At 55.2% G+C, this 18,384-nt stretch overlaps 4 protein-coding genes across 17 annotated transcripts in view; 3 read left to right on the top strand and 1 right to left on the bottom strand.

Annotated features, from left to right (window-relative positions):
• Window positions 1-254: 254 nt before the first annotated feature.
• Window positions 255-5,186, top strand: LOC121107431 (translation initiation factor IF-2-like). 2 transcript variants are annotated; one of them, XR_006932049.1, is made up of 3 exons: window positions 255-1,242; window positions 1,343-2,928; window positions 3,026-5,186. XR_006932049.1 is itself a non-coding variant. In XM_040651612.2 (2 exons), exons 1-2 carry the CDS (start codon window positions 2,396-2,398, stop codon window positions 3,393-3,395), a joined length of 903 nt encoding a protein of 300 aa, XP_040507546.1. In that variant the 5' UTR covers window positions 255-2,395; the 3' UTR covers window positions 3,396-5,186. The 2 variants fall into 2 exon arrangements, 1 of the variants encoding a protein (XP_040507546.1); XM_040651612.2 differs by having other exon boundaries at window positions 255-2,928.
• A 186-nt stretch (window positions 5,187-5,372) lies between these two features.
• On the bottom strand, window positions 5,373-7,799 carry LOC101750811. Of its 2 annotated transcripts, XM_015297347.4 has the most exons (8): window positions 7,649-7,799; window positions 7,243-7,314; window positions 6,889-6,960; window positions 6,606-6,677; window positions 6,419-6,514; window positions 6,147-6,254; window positions 5,841-5,988; window positions 5,373-5,726 (listed from the first exon to the last, which is right to left on the bottom strand). In XM_015297347.4, the coding sequence occupies exons 1-8, from the start codon at window positions 7,797-7,799 to the stop codon at window positions 5,462-5,464; spliced, it is 984 nt and encodes a 327-aa protein (XP_015152833.1). In that variant the 3' UTR covers window positions 5,373-5,461. The 2 variants fall into 2 exon arrangements, with proteins under 2 accessions (XP_015152833.1, XP_015152834.1); XM_015297348.4 differs by lacking the exon at window positions 6,606-6,677.
• Window positions 5,482-9,514, top strand: LOC112530188 (proline-rich protein 2-like). Its single transcript, XM_040651611.2, has 2 exons — window positions 5,482-7,928; window positions 8,029-9,514. Exon 2 carries the CDS (start codon window positions 8,114-8,116, stop codon window positions 9,512-9,514), a length of 1,401 nt encoding a protein of 466 aa, XP_040507545.1. The 5' UTR covers window positions 5,482-7,928; window positions 8,029-8,113.
• Window positions 9,515-15,154: 5,640 nt separating this feature from the next.
• AAK1 (AP2 associated kinase 1) overlaps window positions 15,155-18,384 on the top strand; it is a 66,063-nt gene continuing 62,833 nt past the window's right edge. For all 12 annotated transcript variants that reach the window (XM_046903499.1, XM_015297334.4, XM_025142909.3 and 9 more), the window contains exons 1-2: window positions 15,155-15,443; window positions 15,528-15,808. In XM_046903499.1, the coding sequence (XP_046759455.1) occupies window positions 15,646-15,808 (163 nt within the window). In that variant the 5' untranslated portion in view covers window positions 15,155-15,443; window positions 15,528-15,645. The remainder of the gene's footprint in view (window positions 15,444-15,527; window positions 15,809-18,384) is intronic.

Here is an 18,384-nt window from a genome sequence, read left to right on the forward strand (position 1 = left end):
CTGCGCTTGGACCTGATGATCTCTGAGGTCCTTTCCAACCTGAGTAATTCTATGATTGTATGATTCTTTCTCCATAGCAGAGGTGCTGCAGCCTCTGAGCGAAGCAGCTGGAGAAAAACTTTTCCTCTTCTTATTTGGGTCGATGTAGGGCATGCAAGAGGCAAATTCCTCCTCTGAACGCACCCCCTCGGCTTTGTTGAACGTCCACCCCACAGCCCATCCTTTGCACCCACCTCCCTCTGAGTCAGAGGGAAGGAAGTGGTGCGGGACCACATCGAAGGCCTTGCTCAAGTCCAGGCAGATGACATCAGTTGTCCCCCTGGAGTCCATCAGTGCCATCTCTGCATCACAAAAAGCCACCGCGTGGCTCAGGCACGATCTGCCCTCGGTGCCGCCCTGCTGGCTGTCCAGGATCGCTTCTCCATCCCTCAGCTGCCTCCACATCTCTTCCAGGAAGATCTGCTCCATCACCCCAAATACACACGAGGTCACCGTGACTTACGCACGAGGCAGGTGTAGCGTGGAAACTTCTCACTCTGAACAGAAGCCAAGCTGAGGACACGACGCGCTCGTTGGAGGGATTTCCCACCCTGTGTCCTGCGCAGCGCAGACAAAGCAAGGTCTCCTCTCTAAACAGGCGACTCTTGGATGTGTTCTGGGACAGCGCACCCCAATGGGACACGGCCAACACACTTCTTTCTTAACGTTCTTTATTGCTGCAGCACAAACCTGGACAGCCACAGCGGATGGAAGCAGCGCTTGGACAGGAGTGGACTGCGGCGCCTGCAGTGGCACCGTGCTGATACACAACAGTCCGTGTGTGGAACTGTCTGGAGACGGGGAGGGGAAGAGAACGGGAGGGGATGGAGAGGGGAAGAAAAGAGAACGGGAGGGGGAGCCCCAAAGGCTCTGTCCTTGCAGTGACTTCGTGCCCCCCGTGCCGCTCCGTTTTGCTCACCCACCTGCTCCTGGTGCTCGCCACGGAGCAGCAGCAAACTTAGAGCAAGTTGTGGCCATCAGGAGGAAGAGTATGAGGCGGGCAGAGGCCATAGCTCCCCACACTCGTCCCATGCTGTCACCAGCATGACTACAGCCACAGCAAGTTGATGACATGGCAGGCACAGAGCAGTGCCTGTGACACCACGGGACAGCGTCACAGAGGGGCACTGTGAGCTCAGGGCAGAGGGGCTGACCCCAGCGCTCACGGAACCCCCCACTGCCACTCTCGAGCTGCCACGGCAGGTAAGGCAGCAGGCTCCTCCTGCTCCTGGCACTGCGGCCCTCCAGGGGGTCCCAGTGCCCCACATCTCACCCCGGCGCCCATTTGGGCATTTCCCCACAGAGAGAATTCCTCCACGGACGCTGACGGTGCTTCCGACACCTGACGCCATTTTATTTGGAGCCTTTGTGCCCCCACCGGCCACTGCTGCCATGCAGACCACCATTGGCGGAGCAGTGCCCGTATCCTTCCAGCCCATCCCTGCCCCCAATGTCACCTCCATGGTGCCTCAGGCCTCTGTCCAGCCGGGGGTACCGGGTGTGCAGGGACAGGGAGCGCAGCTGCCACCTGGGGCGATGCCTCAAACTGTGCTTCAACTGCCAGCTGGGGCAATGCCCGCAGCAGTGGTTCAGCTGCCACCTGGGGCAATGCCCCAAACTATGGTTGAGCTGCCCCTTGGGGCAATGCTCTATACTGGGGGTCAGCTCCCACCTGAGGGGGTACCCCAAACTGTGGGCCCACTCCCACTGCAGGGGGTAGCCCCAGTGGTGGGTCCGATCCCACCTCAGGGGCTGCCCCCAACGCTGGCTCAGCTCCCACCACCTGGGGCAATGCCCCCAACTGTGCTTCATCTGCCACCTGGGGCAATGCCTGACAGTGTGATTCAGCTCCAATCTGGGGAGATGCACCCACCTGTCGTTCAGCTCCCACCTGGGGCAATGCCCCAAACTGTGGGCCCGCTCCCACCTCAGGGGGTAGCCCCAGTGGTGGGTCTGATCCCACCTCAGGGGCTGCCCCCAACAGTGGGTCAGCTCCCACCTGGGGCAATGCCCCCAACTGTGCTTCAGCTGTCACCAGGGGCATTGCCTGGAAGTGTGCTTCAGCTGCCAGCTGAGGCATTGCCCCAAACTGTGGGACAACTCCCAATTCAGGGGGTGCCCCCAACAGTGGGTCAGCTCCCAATTCAGGGGGTACCCCAAACTGTGGGCCCGCTTCCATCTCAGGGGGTTCCCCCCACTGTGGGCCAACTCCCACCTCAGGAGGTGCCCCCAATTGTGGTTCAGCTCACACCTGAGGGGCTGTACACAATTGTGGGTCATCTGCCACCCGGGGAGAGGCAGTTACCCCTCCTCCAGCTCCTACCCGGCGGGATGAAGCCGGGTATGCCTCCCCCCAATGCCCCTGCCCACTGCTGGCAACATCCCCGGCTGGCAGGGAAGCGGCAGCGGCAGCGCCAGCAGCCGATGGGGCTGCGGCCTGGGGCCGTGTGCCGTGGGAAGCCCCCGCAGCCCGCAGGCAGCTGCCCGCTGCAGGCCCCCGGCCGCCCCGGCCCCTCCACAGTCCTCCGAGCACCTCCAGTGCAGCTGCGGGTGCTCCCCGGGCCCTGCACCCTGCCCGCCAGCTGGGAGCAGGCGACGGGGCCCTTTGCAGATGCCGTGGCGCACACCCAGGAGCAGCGGCACCCAGCGCCCACCAACGTGTGCCCCCATCCCGCCACGGCTCCGCTCGGCTGCAGCAGCGCAGCGCTGGAATCAGGAGGTGAGTTTGGGGGCTGCGCAGCGGGCGGCAGGCTGTCCGCACCGGGTGGCTGTGGGAAAGCTGGCATTGCCCCACTGGGGATGTTCTTGCTTTTCCAGCAGCGACAATGAGCTCAGACGTCCCGGAGGACATCAGCGACATCCACTGCCTCCTGACTTGGATGAACAACGGTGAGTTTGGGGGCAGCAGAGCCAGCAGGGGTTGTCTGCACCGGGTGGCTGCGGGAAGGCTGTGCTCATCGTTGTGGGGATGCTCTTGCTTTTTCAGAAGCGATGAGTCTTCGCGAGGTCCCCCAGCCCAGCAACGACCTGCTGTGGAGGCAGCCCGAGCCGGCCGAGTGCCCAGCGCTCGCCCGCACCACCACAGGGCACGAGCAGCGCACTGGCAGCATCCAGGCCCCAAAGAGGAAGCTGCCGCAGGGCCGGGATGCTCCAGAAGCGAAACGCCGGCGCTAGGCGAGGCTGGGTGGGCTCAGCACAAGCGGGAGCGCCCGCAGAAACCGTGCCTGGAGCCCTGGGCTCCTCGCCGGCCCCCGCGGCACACACAGAGCAGCGGCAGTGCTCCAGGGGCACCAGCACCGGCCCCGGCCCTACCCCTCCAAACCTGGGCTGTCCACCACCACCACCGTGCACTGTGACCTCCGTTACATCACCTTATCTTATGTTATGTTAAATTATGTTATGTTATGTTAAATTATATTACATTAAATTACATTAAATTATTGAATGGTTTGTATTCACTTTGCTACCCCTCTGCCTGCAGTGGTTCCTGCAGCACCAAAGCCCCCCCGCACCCCAATGCCCACCTCCAGGGATGTTGGTGTGGTTGCAGTGAGCCGAGAGCTGCCGCTCCTGCAGCTCCTCCTGACTGATGGTCTTCATCACCATCACTGCTGCCTCAGCTCCCCCTCTGTGAACACCTTCCCCCACATCTGATCCAAATCTCCCTATCACTGGGATAGGCTCCCCAGGGAGGTGGTTGAGTCACCGTCCCTGGATGTGTTGAAGAGCCGTTTGGATGTGGTGCTCGGAGATATGATTTAGCGGAGGGTTGTTAGAATTAGGGGACTATGGTTAGGCTGCGCTTGGACCTGATGATCTCTGAGGTCCTTTCCAACCTGAGTAATTCTATGATTGTATGATTCTTTCTCCATAGCAGAGGTGCTGCAGCCTCTGAGCGAAGCAGCTGGAGAAAACCGTTTCCTCTTCTCATTTGGGTCGATGTAGGGCATGCAAGAGGCAAATCATAGAATCATAGAATCGCTAAGGTTGGAAAAGACCCACAGGACCATCCAGTCCAACCATCCGTCCTTCACCAATGGTTCCCGCCAAACCATGTCCCTCAACACAACATCCATACGCTCTTTGAACACCACCAGGTTGGGTGACTCCACCACCTCTCTGGGCAGCCCATTGCAGTGCCTGACCACCCTTTCAGAGAAGTAGTATTTCCTAACGTCCAGCCTGAATCTTCCCTGACGCAGCTTGAAGCCATTCCCTCTCATCCTATCACTGTCACCCGACAGAAGAGGCCGACACGCAGCTCACTACAGCCTCCCTTCAGGCAGTTACACAGAGCAATAAGGCCTCCCCTGAGCCTCCTCTTCTCCAGACTGACCAACCCCAGCTCCTTCAGCCGCTCCTCATAAGGTCTGTGCTCCAGAGCCCTCACCAGCTGTGTTGCCCTCCTCTGGACACGCTGCAGGGCCTCCATATCTTTTTTACAGTGAGGGGCCCAAAAGTGGACACAGCACTCGAGGTGCGGCCTCACCACTGCTGAGTACAGGGGGACAATTACCTCCCTGTTCCTGCTGGCCACACTGTTTCTGATACAAGCCAGGATGCCGTTGGCCTTCTTGGCCACCTGGGCACACTGCTGGCTCATGTTCAGTCTGGCGTCAGTCAACACCCCCAGGCCCATTTCCTCTACACAGTCTTCCAGCCACTCTGCCCCAAGCCTGTAGCGTTGCCTGGGGTTATTGCGGCCAAAGTGCAGGACCCGGCAGTTGGTCTTGTTGAATCCCATCCCATTGGCTTCAGCCCGGCTGTCCAACCTATCCAGATCAACTCCCCCTCTGAACGCACCCCCTCGGCTTTGTTGAACGCCCACCCCACAGCCCATCCTTTGAACCCACCTCCCTCTGAGTCAGAGGGAAGGAAGTGGTGCGGGACCACATCGAAGGCCTTGCTCAAGTCCAGGCAGATGACATCAGTTGCCCCCCTGGAGTCCATCAGTGCCATCTCTGCATCACAAAAAGCCACCGCGTGGCTCAGGCACGATCTGCCCTCGGTGCCGCCCTGCTGGCTGTCCAGGATCGCTTCTCCATCCCTCAGCTGCCTCCACATCTCTTCCAGGAAGATCTGCTCCATCACCCCAAATACACACGAGGTCACCGTGACTTACGCACGAGGCAGGTGTAGCGTGGAAACTTCTCACTCTGAACAGAAGCCAAGCTGAGGACACGACGCGCTCGTTGGAGGGATTTCCCACCCTGTGTCCTGCGCAGCGCAGACAAAGCAAGGTCTCCTCTCTAAACAGGCGACTCTTGGATGTGTTCTGGGACAGCGCACCCCAATGGGACACAGCCAACACAGTTCTTTCTTAATGTTCTTTATTGCTGCAGCACAAACCTGGACAGCCACAGCTGATGGAACCAGCGGTTGTGCAGGAGTGGGACGTGGTTCCCTGACCCCAGGGAAACTGCTACCATCCCCTGAAGGATGGGGGCGGTGGCGGTGGCGGTGGTGGTGCCCAGCGGGGCTGGGGGCTTCTGGGCCTTGGGGGCCGCGGCGGGGGCAGCCGAGACGGGGCACTCTTGGGCCTGGGGGGCGGCGATGTGTTGGGGCTCTGCAGCCCCCGGGCAGAACGTCCTGACACACGTGGAGGCCGCTGGTGCCAAGTCTGTCTGTCCGCATACTCTGAGTCTTCGTAGGCAGCACACCGGGCTTTGGCAGCTTCAGTGAGGCGCCTGCAGAGACAGGAAGTGCTGAGGGACTGGGAGAGCCCCCCGCTCTCCTTCCTCCCGGCACCACGCAGAGCAGCGCTGGAATAAAGAGCGTGGTGGGATGGGGGAGCAACTCACTGGTGTTTCTTCCTCCGCCGCCGGATGTAAATGCAGCACACAATTATTATCAGCAGAATAGGAACAAACACGGCAATAGCACCTTTCAAGCAGAACATGGGGAGGTCGTTCACGTGGACCCCATTCCCAGCTTGTTCACTGTGTGCACCTAAAGGAACAATGGTGGTCACTGCTGTGCCTTGTGCCTAGCTGACCATCTCACCAGAGCTCTGACGTTGCCATGAAATGTTCCAGGAGGCCACGAAAATGAAACACAGCAACAGAACCTGTAACCGTCAGGCATAGAGCTCTGTGCACGGCCTTTACCTGAAGCGCCAGCTACTTGCACGTCCTCTGTGCCTTCACGGGAGATGGGCAGTGTGTGGCTGCTGCCCTCCTCAAACACAGCCCCGTCCACAGGCTCTCCATTGAACTCTTGAGAAAGAAGGTAGCAGAGTGGGACTGTAAAGATCTGCTCTTGCCACGAGGATGACATCCTCAAGAGGCTTTACTTCTCCAAAGACATCAGAATTTTCTGCATCTCTACACGGAACGTCAGTTTCCCAAGTCTTCTGGTGCACAGACAGTAATATACCCACCAGGCACTTCGTTGTCCTCCGTCACTGCCTTGAGAGCATGATAAAACCGCAGCGAATCTCTTTCTCGTCCCAGTTTCCCTCTCTGTCTCGCAGGACCTGAACAGAACGTAGCAGGACACATTTCAGACCAACCAACTACTGACCCGAGCACTCTTTTTAGTGAAGTCCATCCAGACAGACTACCCACCCCTGGGATACCAGCGGGGCTCCGGCGTGGGACGCAGCTGTGAGTTTTGCACGGCCCTCTCTGGAGGCACTTCTGCAAGCAAAGAACCACAACAGCTTTCCATCATACACCACAATCTGCGTCACTGCGTCACGACACAGCTGAGGAGCAGATGGTAGCAGGGGATGGTGCCGGGACAGGGCACGCACATGCAGCTCTGTGCTCTCACACCTGCAGGCGTGCCTGGCTGACATAAGGGCTGTGAGCTGGCAGCTCGCAAAGGAAGTAAAAAGCCATGACATACCCATGCCATCTGCTATAGCTTCCATCCTGGGAGCCGGCTGGGATTCTGCATCCCATTCACCTCCACTCACATCTGTAAACAAACAGGACAGAGCAGCTCATGTCAAACACGTCCATATCCCTCTCCAGATGGGAACAACACGGGTCACTCCACAGCACCCTTCTCTCCCTTCCACACAGCAGCATCTCAACCATAGGTGCTGGGTGCCTGCAGTGGCACCGTGCTGATATACAACAGTCCATGCGTGGAACTGTCTGGAGATGGGGAGGGGAAGAGAATGGAAAGGGGATGGAGAGGGGAGGGAAAGAGGACGGGAGGGGGAACCCCAAAGGCTCTGTCCTTGCAGTGATTTACCTCTGGGTTCCACCTCAGGAACAAAAGCCGAGTCCGACCAGGCAACCGCATTAACAGAACCGGTGTAGTCATCTAGAATCACAAACAGATGAGAGAAGTTTCCATTCAATGTGTGCAACACCACCATGTTCCACATGGAGCAACATTTGGCCACTTGGGCCTTTCTTACTGCACATCTCTGATGGGCACAAAGGAATGTGACACAACAGCACAGGAGGAAAACGTGCCCAGCACGTCCCTTGGGCTGGGGGCTGAGGTGGAGCCTGTGTTGGGAACTGGGTGCTGCCCATCTTCCCCTGCCCAGCACGTCCCCCATGCGAGGAGAGCTGCAGGGCAGTCTGCCACCTGGCCATGGGGACACAGTGTGACTTTGTGCCTCCCGTGCCACTCCGTTTTGCTCACCCACCTGCTCCTGGTGCTCGCCACGGAGCAGCAGCAAACTTCCAGAAAGTTGTGGCAATCAGGAGGAGGAGTATGAGACGGGCAGAGGCCATAGCTCCCCACACTCGTCCCATGCTGTAACCAGCACGGCTGCAGCCACAGCAAGTTGATGACATGGCAGGCACAGAGCAGTGCCTGTGACACCACGGGACAGCGTCACAGAGGGGCACTGTGAGCTCAGGGCAGAGGGGCTGACCCCAGCGCTCACGGAACCCCCCACTGCCACTCTCGAGCTGCCACGGCAGGTAAGGCAGCAGGCTCCTCCTGCTCCTGGCACTGCGGCCCTCCAGGGGATCCCAGTGCCCCACATCTCACCCCGGCGCCCATTTGGGCATTTCCCCACAGAGAGAATTCCTTCATCGCTGACGGTGCTTCCGACACCCGACGCCATTTTATTTGAATCTTTGTGCCCCCACCGGCCACTGCTGCAATGAAGACCACCATTGGCGGAGCAGTGCCCGTATCCTTCCAGCCCATCCCTGCCCCCAATGTCACCTCCATGGTGCCTCAGGCCTCTGTCCAGCCGGGGGTACCGGGTGTGCAGGGACAGGGAGCGCAGCTGCCACCTGGGGTGATCCCCCAGACGGTGGTTCAGCTGCCAGCTGGGGCAATGCCCTATACTGTGGGCCCGCTCCCACCTCAGGGGCTGCCCCCAACGGTGGGTCAGCTCCCACCACCTGGGGCAATGCCCCCAATTGTGCTTCAGCTGCCACCTGGGGCAATGCCTCAAACTGTGGGTGAGCTCCCACCTCAGGTGGTGCCCCCAACGGTGGGCCCGCTCCCACCTCAGGGGGTAGCCCCAATGGTGGGTCTGATCCCACCTCAGGGGCTGCCCCCAACAGTGGGTCAGCTCCCACCTGGGGCGATGCCCCCACCTGTAGTTCAGGTGCCACCAGGGGCATTGTCTGGAAGTGTGCTTCAGCTGACAGCTGGGGCAATGCCCCCAACTGTGGGTCAGCTCCCACCTCAAGGGGTACCCGCAACTGCGGGTCAGCTTTCAATTCAGGGGGTACCCCCAGCTGTGGGTCCGATCCTACCTCAGGGGGTAGCCCCAATGGTGGGCCATCTTTCACCTGGGGCAATGCCCCCAACTGTGCTTCAGCTGCCAGTTGGGGCAATGCCCCAAACTGTGGGTCAGCTCCCACCTCAAGGTGTACCCCCAACTGTGGGCCCTCTCCCACCTCAGGAGGTGCCCCCAACGGTGGGTCAGCTCCCACCTCAGGAGGTGCCCCCAATTGTGGTTCAGCTCACACCTGAGGGGCTGTACACAATTGTGGGTCATCTGCCACCCGGGGAGAGGCAGTTACCCCTCCTCCAGCTCCTACCCGGCGGGATGAAGCCGGGTATGCCTCCCCCCAATGCCCCTGCCCACTGCTGGCAACATCCCCGGCTGGCAGGGAAGCGGCAGCGGCAGCGCCAGCAGCCGATGGGGCAGCGGCCCGGGGCCGTGTGCCGTGGGAAGCCCCCGCAGCCCGCAGGCAGCTGCCCGCTGCAGGCCCCCGGCCGCCCCGGCCCCTCCACGCTCCTCCGAGCACCTGCAGTGCAGCTGCGGGTGCTCCCCGGGCCCTGCACCCTGCCCGCCAGCTGGGAGCAGGCGACGGGGCCCTTTGCAGATGCCGTGGCGCACACCCAGGAGCAGCGGCACCCAGCGCCCACCAACGTGTGCCCCCATCCCGCCACGGCTCCGCTCGGCTGCAGCAGCGCAGCGCTGGAATCAGGAGGTGAGTTTGGGGGCTGCGCAGCGGGCGGCAGGCTGTCCGCACCGGGTGGCTGTGGGAAAGCTGGCATTGCCCCACTGGGGATGTTCTTGCTTTTCCAGCAGCGACAATGAGCTCAGACGTCCCGGAGGACATCAGCGACATCCACTGCCTCCTGACTTGGATGAACAACGGTGAGTTTGGGGGCAGCAGAGCCGGCAGGGGTTGTCTGCACCGGGTGGCTGCGGGAAGGCTGTGCTCATCGTTGTGGGGATGCTCTTGCTTTTTCAGAAGCGATGAGTCTTCGCGAGGTCCCCCAGCCCAGCAACGACCTGCTGTGGAGGCAGCCCGAGCCGGCCGAGTGCCCAGCGCCCGCCCGCACCACCACAGGGCACGAGCAGCGCACTGGCAGCATCCAGGCCCCAAAGAGGAAGCTGCCGCAGGGCCGGGATGCTCCAGAAGCGAAACGCCGGCGCTAGGCGAGGCTGGGTGGGCTCAGCACAAGCGGGAGCGCCCGCAGAAACCGTGCCTGGAGCCCTGGGCTCCTCGCCGGCCCCCGCGGCACACACAGAGCAGCGGCAGTGCTCCAGGGGCACCAGCACCGGCCCCGGCCCTACCCCTCCAAACCTGGGCTGTCCACCACCACCACCGTGCACTGCGACCATGTGGGACTCCGTTACATCACCTTATCTTATGTTATGTTAAATTACGTTATGTTAAATTATGTTAAATTATGCTATATTACATTAAATTACATTAAATTATTAAATGGCTTGTATTCACTTTGCTACCCCTCTGCCTGCAGTGGTTCCTGCAGCACCAAAGCCCCCCCGCACCCCAATGCCCACCTCCAGGGATGTTGCTGTGGTTGCAGTGAGCCGAGAGCTGCCGCTCCTGCAGCTCCTCCTGACTGATGGTCTTCATCACCATCACTGCTGCCAATGGCCCCATCGCCCTGTTTTGTGCCTTTACCACAGGCACAAAAAAACCCAATAGGAATGTCTTCTTATTGTTTTTTACATCCCTTGCCCAGTTGAGTTCACTTCTGCCTGTCCCTTGGCTTTCCTTATCCCATGTCTGCATGTTTGGACAGCATTCAAATTGTTGTGAGTTATAGAGCACCAAGATAGAAATTGCTCATTATGGCACCATAAGTGATGGAAATTTCCCAAACTGGGGAAATTCAGGAAGAAGTTTGGCCAAAGGTCACTGGAAGCAAGCTGATGATGGAAAAATGAGGAGGAAGTAAGGGATCTAAGACCACCAGAGGCCCCTACCACACACGCCCAGGGAGACTTTACCTTGCAAAATAACAAAGTGTGTGTGTGTATATATATACAGTACATATGTGTCTGGTACTGGGACAGCATCTCAGCCAAAGCTGTACATCCAGAGCGGAATTTCTAGTCCATGTCATCTCGTTCCCAGGATGTGCTCCATCATGCACCTCTAGGAAATGCACATCTGGTGTTGCACAAAGGCCTTTGAAAATAAAGGCAGCCTGGTAGGCTTAGGCTGTTCCCTATGTCCCCAGTACTGTCTCTAAAACCTCACATAACACAGACTCCCTTGTGCTCTGACTACAGCCGGATTGCACAAACAACATGCTGTGCCTCACTTTAGATTGTGTAAGAGGATATACCTGAGCAGGGCATGAAGGGGGCAACTGTGTGGGAGTGCAAATACAGACTGCAGTAGCCTACAGCAAAAAGTCCCATTCTGCCCCTCCACGTTGTATGTGAGCAGTTCTTATCTGCATTACAGCTTGTCTGCTCCCACAGCACCTCCCCAGGGTCTTCAGCATCACCTTGACTCATAACTCTGCATTGCTGCTAAGACAGCCAGGACTTCTGAAGGAAGGATTACATTCATAAGGATGATTATTTCTGCCCCCTTCTGTAAACTGTTAATTGTTGGTCTTTTTGCAATGTGCTACTGCTGTAAAGTAAAATAACAAAGATTTCAGCGAGTTTTACAACTGTGCTAATGACTGTCGTACACAACCAACCATCAAAAGCTGAGCACGCTCTCCTGCCTTTTTTAGAAGTACCCAGAAGAGGTCAGTGTTCCCTAACTTTCAGATTATTCCCATGAAAGACTTCCGAGTGTATGTTTTTATTCAGAAAATGCTGAGCTGTCCGGAAAGTTTGATCAAGAAGGATGCAGCAATATTAATGTGCTTCTTCCTGGGGATTTGGATGCATTCTGTTAGCAGTAAAGGGAAACTGGGGATCAGAGAGACAATATGCAGGCAAAGAGCTCTGCTGACCACAGCAGTAGAGCTCAAAGATTTTTAAACAAACATAATGGGATTTTAGGAACTAAATTTGGGTTTTAGGATTGACAGTATTAGTCAGACCATTTTTTGTTTGTTTGCTCAGTAAAGCAAATCTGCAAGCACACTGGAGTAAGTCCAAGCTTACACAAGGAAAAGTGCTAGACCATGTCTCTGCTGGCAATCGGTGATCAGATCTTTTACTTAAAGCTTTCAAGCACAGCTCTCCCTGTACAGAGATGAAGGTCACTGGGATTGCAGCAGTGCAGCTGAGCCTCATGCTGTCTGGAGTTAAGAATGTCACCAGCTTCTGAGGATTGTCTTCTGCTGTGCTTTTGCTCCCAAAATGGTCACAAAGAGCTTGTACGCCAGTGGGAAGAACATCAGGGCCCCACAGCTGCATGTGGCTCTGACTCTGTTCTGCATTATACCTCAGTGTTCTCAGATGCACGAAAAAAAAAGAAAAAAAAAAAAAGTTGTTCTCAGTATGTAGTTAAGGTGTTCAGCAGTGCATCTGCAGGCTTTCTGCATAGCTGGAGGTTTTATCTTGGAATGACTCATTTTCCTCTGCTGTACCAAAATGCCCCCTTTTTTGGGGGAGGGGGGAGGAGGGCAATTGTTCCCAGAATACCCAGAAATCACTGATCATAGCACTCTTTTTGCATTGGTTTTTTTTACCTCAATCTTTATAGGTGTCTGTTTCACAAATAAGAGTAATTAAAAACAAAACAAAATAAAACCAAAAAAATCCAGTTAATATTTCAACTGAAGAGCAAGCGAATGTTTTGCAATTGAAACATATCTGTTTCAGCTTCATCTGGGACAGAATTGTTTTCATCACGGTGTCTGGTATGATGCTAAGATTTTGGTTTTGGGAGAAAAACAATGTTGATAACACACAAATGTTTATAGCTGCTGCTAAGCAGTGTTGTGCAGACCCAAGGCCATTTGCAGCAAAGGGCCCAAGGAGATGGAAGGGAGCAGAATTAGCACAGCTGACTGGAAGTGGCCAAAGGGATATCCCATACCACATGACATCATGCAGGAGGAGTTTCAAAGTGGGTAGGAGTTCATCTTTCCCTCTTTCTCTGCTTGGGGGCTAGTTGGGCATTGGCTGAGGGGTACTGAGCAATTGCTTGTGCATCACTTGTTAAATGCATTCATATATATATATATATATATATGTGTGTAGTCATATGTATTATCCTTTTCTCTATCTTAATAAATAGTTTTATCTCAAATCATGAGTTTCATTTATTTATTTTTTTATTTTATTTTATTTTTATTCTCTTCTCCATCCCTCTGGGAAAGGAGGGGGGGAAGTGAGCAAATGATTGTGTGGTACTCAGCCACCTGCAAGGTGAAACCACAACTATATCACATAGACCCAAACCACAGCTGAACAAAGTTTAATGAAGATTAAAGGCTGTTAAATAAAAAAGGAGTACTTCCCTACTTCTTTCATGCTTGTGGTAGCTGAATGCATTTCCAACCAGGTGGATCTATGGTGTTTTGCAAATGACATGTGGGAATCAGGTACAGCTAGGAGGCATTTCAGAGCACCCTACAAACTCTCAGCTAATGACAGCAGACAGGGAGGCCCTTGGGACCTGCAGGATCAGGATGTGGAGCACTACATACAAGAAGAGCCAGAATAAAGATGATGGAAGGGGTATAGATCTAACTATACATAATAAAGAAGTAGAGCTGCTCAGCAAGAAAGCAACTGTATAGTGATGCACTCTTAGATCTGTGCATTAAACATGTGGAATACTATCACCAGCAATTTTCCTTGCTTAGCCTAAGAGCCGCTTGCATAATATGTTTCTTTAAGTCTTCAGATAGTGTGGGGAAAACAATTTAGTCTATTTACTATATGGAGGCCTGTGCCCAAAAGCCAGACTATGCATGCAGGGCAGCGATGCAGGAAAAAGGACTATGTAAAGGCTATAATTACCCCTGCCTGCATATTGTGTTTTCCCAGTGTATTCTCCAAGGTCCAGTTCAGCTGTTTTCATTAAAGTTCTCTTTTTTTAAAACAAAGCCTAGGGTAAACATTTTTGTAATTCTACAGGGGATGAGTGGCCTATCCCCTCGGGACAGGAACTTGTCAGCAGGATGGTTGTGGTTATTACCTTAATACAGGAAATAAGAGTCATCAGGAAACTGTAAATGCATTCTGCTTTCCTCCTCTGTCCCATACCTTATGCCACTGTCAGAGAGGAGGAATCATAGAATGGTTTAGGTTGGAGGGACCTTAAAGATCATCTAGTTCCAACCTCTGCCATGGTCAAGGCTGCCAAACACAAGATCAGGTTGGCCAGAAGCCCATCCAACCTGGCCTTGAACGCCTCCAGGGATGGAGCATCTACAGCCTCTCTGGGCAACCTGTTCCAGCACCTGAGCACCCCCTGAGTAAAACATTTCTTCTTAACACCTATCATAAATCTCCCTTATTTTAGCTTAAAGCCATTTTCCTGTGTCTTATCACTATCAGATTGTGTCCCTTTCCTGTTTGTAAGCTCCCTTCAAGTACTGGAAGGCCACAATGAGGTTTCCCCAGGGTGTTCTCTTCCCCAGGCTGAACAAGCCCAACTCCCTCAACCTTTCTTCACAGGAGAAGTGCTCCAGTCTCTGAGCATCTTTGTGGCCCTCCTCTGGACTCCCTAAGGAACAAGAGCCTTGCTTCCCCAGACATCTCTCACAGCCCCAGGTTTTGTATTCCAGGCTGCAGGATGGGAAAACCAATTCTTGTCATTTTAATACGTCCCTTGGCTGTCTGAACTCCCAGCTCTGGCCTTTCTGGTTAACACGTGGAAATGCTTTGGCTGAACAACCTTTGTTTCTCCTGATCCCTATGAACCCCAAAAGCACTGCAAATTTCACAGGATTGAAGCTGAACTCACCATTCTCTGAAGGTTTTTTGGGGGCCTTTGGATGAGGTACGGTGCTGCTTATGGACACCCAGCTGCAGGCCTGCACATGGCACTGGGGAGGAGGAGAAAGGTGGCATTCTGTCCAATATCCGCTGCTAGGCTGCCAAGCTTTGAGCTTTTTGGGTATAGATGCAGCCCCTCCTCACCCTTTTTTTCCCATTTTAATGGGATATTATTTTCCCAGACTGGTTGAGGCCTGTCGCTTGTCTCTCATTCTGCCTTTGGGCTTCTCCATGGAGGTGACAGCAGGACCAGCGCACAGACCAACCCTGCGCTTCAGGAGCAGCGCGAGATGTCGAGCTGTTGCTATTATGACATTAAGAAGCCAAACTTAAGCGCAGCATTTCGAAAAGAATGTCACCAGCCGCCGGCAGGCTCCAGCGCGGGCACGGCCCCTCGCTGACAGGATCCCGGCCGCCTCTGACGGAGCCGCGCTGCCTGCTGGGAGTTGTAGTCCACGCTGCGGCGGGGAGAGGCGAGGAGGCCGTGGCGGGAACTACAACTCCCAAGATGCAGCGCGGCGCTGTCAGCCCTGCGAGCCGCCATTGCAGCCCGCCCTCCCCACTCACAGGGCCGCTCCGCCGCGCTGCGGGGGTGAAGCTGCGGTCTCGGCGGGCCGTGCGGGGACGTCGTAGGGCCGGGGGAGCAGCCGGGCCTTCCTGTGACGGCCATTTCCTGCTCGCCCCGGGGCCGGCGGGGGGCGGTGGCGGGCTCGCTCCCTGACGGGCTCGGCGGGCAGCGATGCGGGCCCCGGGCCCTGGCGGCAGGCGGCCCCCCCCGTGAGGAGCCGGGGGGCTGCGGCAGGCCGGGCCCTGGGCGGGGCGCATGGAGGCGCCCCCCGCCCGCAGAGAGGTACCGCCCGGGGGGAGCAAACCCTGAGGGGGGCTGCGGGGCCGCGGGGATAACCGGCTGTCCCCCCCCTCCGCGGTTTTGCAGGTGTGACCCCCGCTCCTCGCGCGGCCCTCGGACCCCCCCCCCCGGCCTGGAGAAGAATTGGGGCGCGGGGCCTTCGGCAGAGCATCGCCCCGGAGCTTTCTCAGCTGACTGCTGAGAGATGAAGAAGTTCTTCGACTCGCGCCGGGAGCAGGGCGGCTCTGGGCCCGGGTCGGGCACCAGCGGCGGCGGCGGAGGCAGCGGAGGGCCCGGCAGCGGTTACATCGGCAGAGTGTTCGGCATCGGCCGCCGCCAGGTGACGGTGGACGAGGTGCTGGCGGAAGGTGAGAGCCCGCAGAGCTCCATCCCTCCTCGTTGGCAGGGCTGGGAGGCTTTGGCCTTGCCCCCGTGCTCCCCTCTGTCCCTGTTCCCCTCGCATCTCCTTGTCCTTGGCGGTGGTATCCTCAGCTGGTGGCATTCCTGCTTTTCCCAAGTGTGGCTTTGGTTTAGGTCTTGTATTTTAAGCGTTTTAGGAACTGCTGGGATGTCAGGCATTTCCTACGTTTCCCTTTACTCATTCCTTTGGTTGGAGGAGAAGGTACCGTAAATAAAGACTATGGTGGTCTTTCCTTGAACTTCCTTCAGCCCAAGTCCTTTGGAATTTACATAGGAGTAAATTTCCTGTATGTGTTTGTCAGACACAAAGGTTGGGTTGAGCTGGCTGCAGTTTGGAGTGGCGGATTGCTGTTTGTGTGCTTTTTTAGGGGGGATATGGAGATCCCAACTGCATTTTCTTCAAAATAAGCCAATGACAGCTGAGGATGAGCAGTAGGGGTTATAAAACCCTGGATGTGTGCAGTTCTTGCAGTGCAGCAAGCTGCTGCTGGTGGATTTGTTTGTAACTGATGCTGCAGATTTTACTGTCGTTTTACATTCTGTTTGTATGGACCATAGGGGATCTTGTGAATGTCTTTGGCTGCCAAGCTGAGCCCCGACCTTCAGAAAGATGTTGGCCTGCTTAGACCTGCTCAGCATCCTTTGCAGTTTCAGTCCAAAGAGGTGTTTTGTTTTGATCTTGTAACTGTGGAGGTGAGGTGGCTGCTCGATGGGAACTGAGTGGGAGGACCTGCGTTGGCTTTTACAGAAAGAGCCCTAAAATGGAAAAGGAACTCTGTGTGCACTGTGGGTGTACAGGTCTGTGAAAAAGTCACCTCAGTGTAGAAGAAAATAGATCTGTGACCATCTCTTGAGTAGGTTCTGGTGTGTGCTGAGCTGAGAGGAGCATCAAGCTCAACCTTTAAACTGCAATGGTTTCTTTTCCTGAATTGAAATTTGCAATATGAATTTGCCTTGGCTGATACTTCTAAGGCCACTGTGGCCCTGGAAGCTTTGGTGCTAGATGGGTTAAATTTGAGATGCTGTCACAGTGTTGGTGGTTGTGGTGTTGTGGTTTTACTTATTTTTTTTTTTTAAATGCAGATTGGCCTCATCCTGGTTATGTGGGGGAGCAGAGGCTTTTTTTGCTGATGAATAATCTGTTGGCAGGTTCTGCCCGGGTGCTGGCAGCACTGGGAAGTGAGACTGCCTGTCCCTGGGCTCTGTGCTGCTTGGCGTGCCCAATCCACAGCCACCAGAGGCGTAGGGTGATAGCAGAGATTGTGTGGGTGAAGACAATGGTGGAGACATCCTGAAGGAACTGCTGCTTGTCAGGGATTTCCCTGTAACTCCTGGGTCCTTGCCTGGCCTCTGGGGCTGCAAGCTCTGCTTGTACAGGTCAAGCAAGGTGTATTAGGCCTGGAAAATAGGTGCTGTATTCTCCTTTCCTGACCATGCTCTAAGGCAAAGCACTTTTTATTTTTTATTTCAGCAGCCCCCTAAAGAAAATGTGCTGAGCAGTTATTTTCTACGCAGCGTGGCTATTGAAAGGTAGGTCATCTCAGGAGACAACATGGGTCATAAGTGCTGCAGCTTTGCATACCTCTGGCCTTTTGGATAGCTGTCTGTGCTCCCTGAGTGCTTGTAAAATACATTTTTTTCACTGACTCAGCTGGGGAGCTGAGCCCTGGACTACTGAGGTCTGAGTTCTCTGCTGAAGAACTACTTTGTGCGTACAGTGAATTTTGGTGGTTCAGCAGTATTGAAAAGGCAACTTGTGAAGTCTGGGTTATTGCTGCTAAAAGGAAATTTCCCCTGGGAAACACGTCTGAGGATGGGGAGGAATATCTCTTCTGGGAAGGACACATCTCCCATCCCCATTGCTTTAGAAGGGAGAGGAAGGGCCCGTGTTTTGGTGCAGCAGCAAAGCGCAGAGAGCAAACAAGATGTGAAAGCAGCTTAAAAGAGGGAGTCTCTGAGATAATGATGGATGATGTAGGGGAGAGTAAGTCACAAGCCTGAGGAACTGGTTGAACTAGAACTTTTGGCATTAAAGTGTTGGGGTTTACCACTGTCAAAGATGTGACTGGTCATGTTAAGTGTGCTGAGCAATTGTGCTGGAGAGTAGTGTTCCTGGGCCAGGCTGGAGGTCCTTAATGCAGCACTGTGATGTGCCAGATGGCAGACATCTGCATGTGTTCTTAGTCTTTTGGCACACATACCCCAAAATATCCAGTGCAGCTAGGGGCACCCCCAACCCCCTGTCTGGATCCTCACTTTCTTGGGTAACGAGGAACAAGTCAAGGACCTTCCTTCTGGAAGGAATCAGATGGGGATAATATAGATGGAGCAGTTGTTTGTCTCTGGTGGTATAGTGCAGGTTAATTGTCTCTTTTTTTTCCCAGTTCTTTTATATTGTATTTCAGTAGGTGATTCTTGGTTGAGTCTTTGTAGTCACTTCCCTCTAATCCACATAAAAGCATGAATAATATCTTGAAAGATTCCTCTCAAAGTTTTCCAGAGGGTTAACAACTCCAGGAGCTCT

The sequence above is a fragment of the Gallus gallus genome, chromosome 22 (genome assembly GCF_016699485.2).
Source record: "Gallus gallus isolate bGalGal1 chromosome 22, bGalGal1.mat.broiler.GRCg7b, whole genome shotgun sequence".
In the NCBI taxonomy this organism is placed as follows: Eukaryota; Metazoa; Chordata; class Aves; order Galliformes; family Phasianidae; genus Gallus; species Gallus gallus.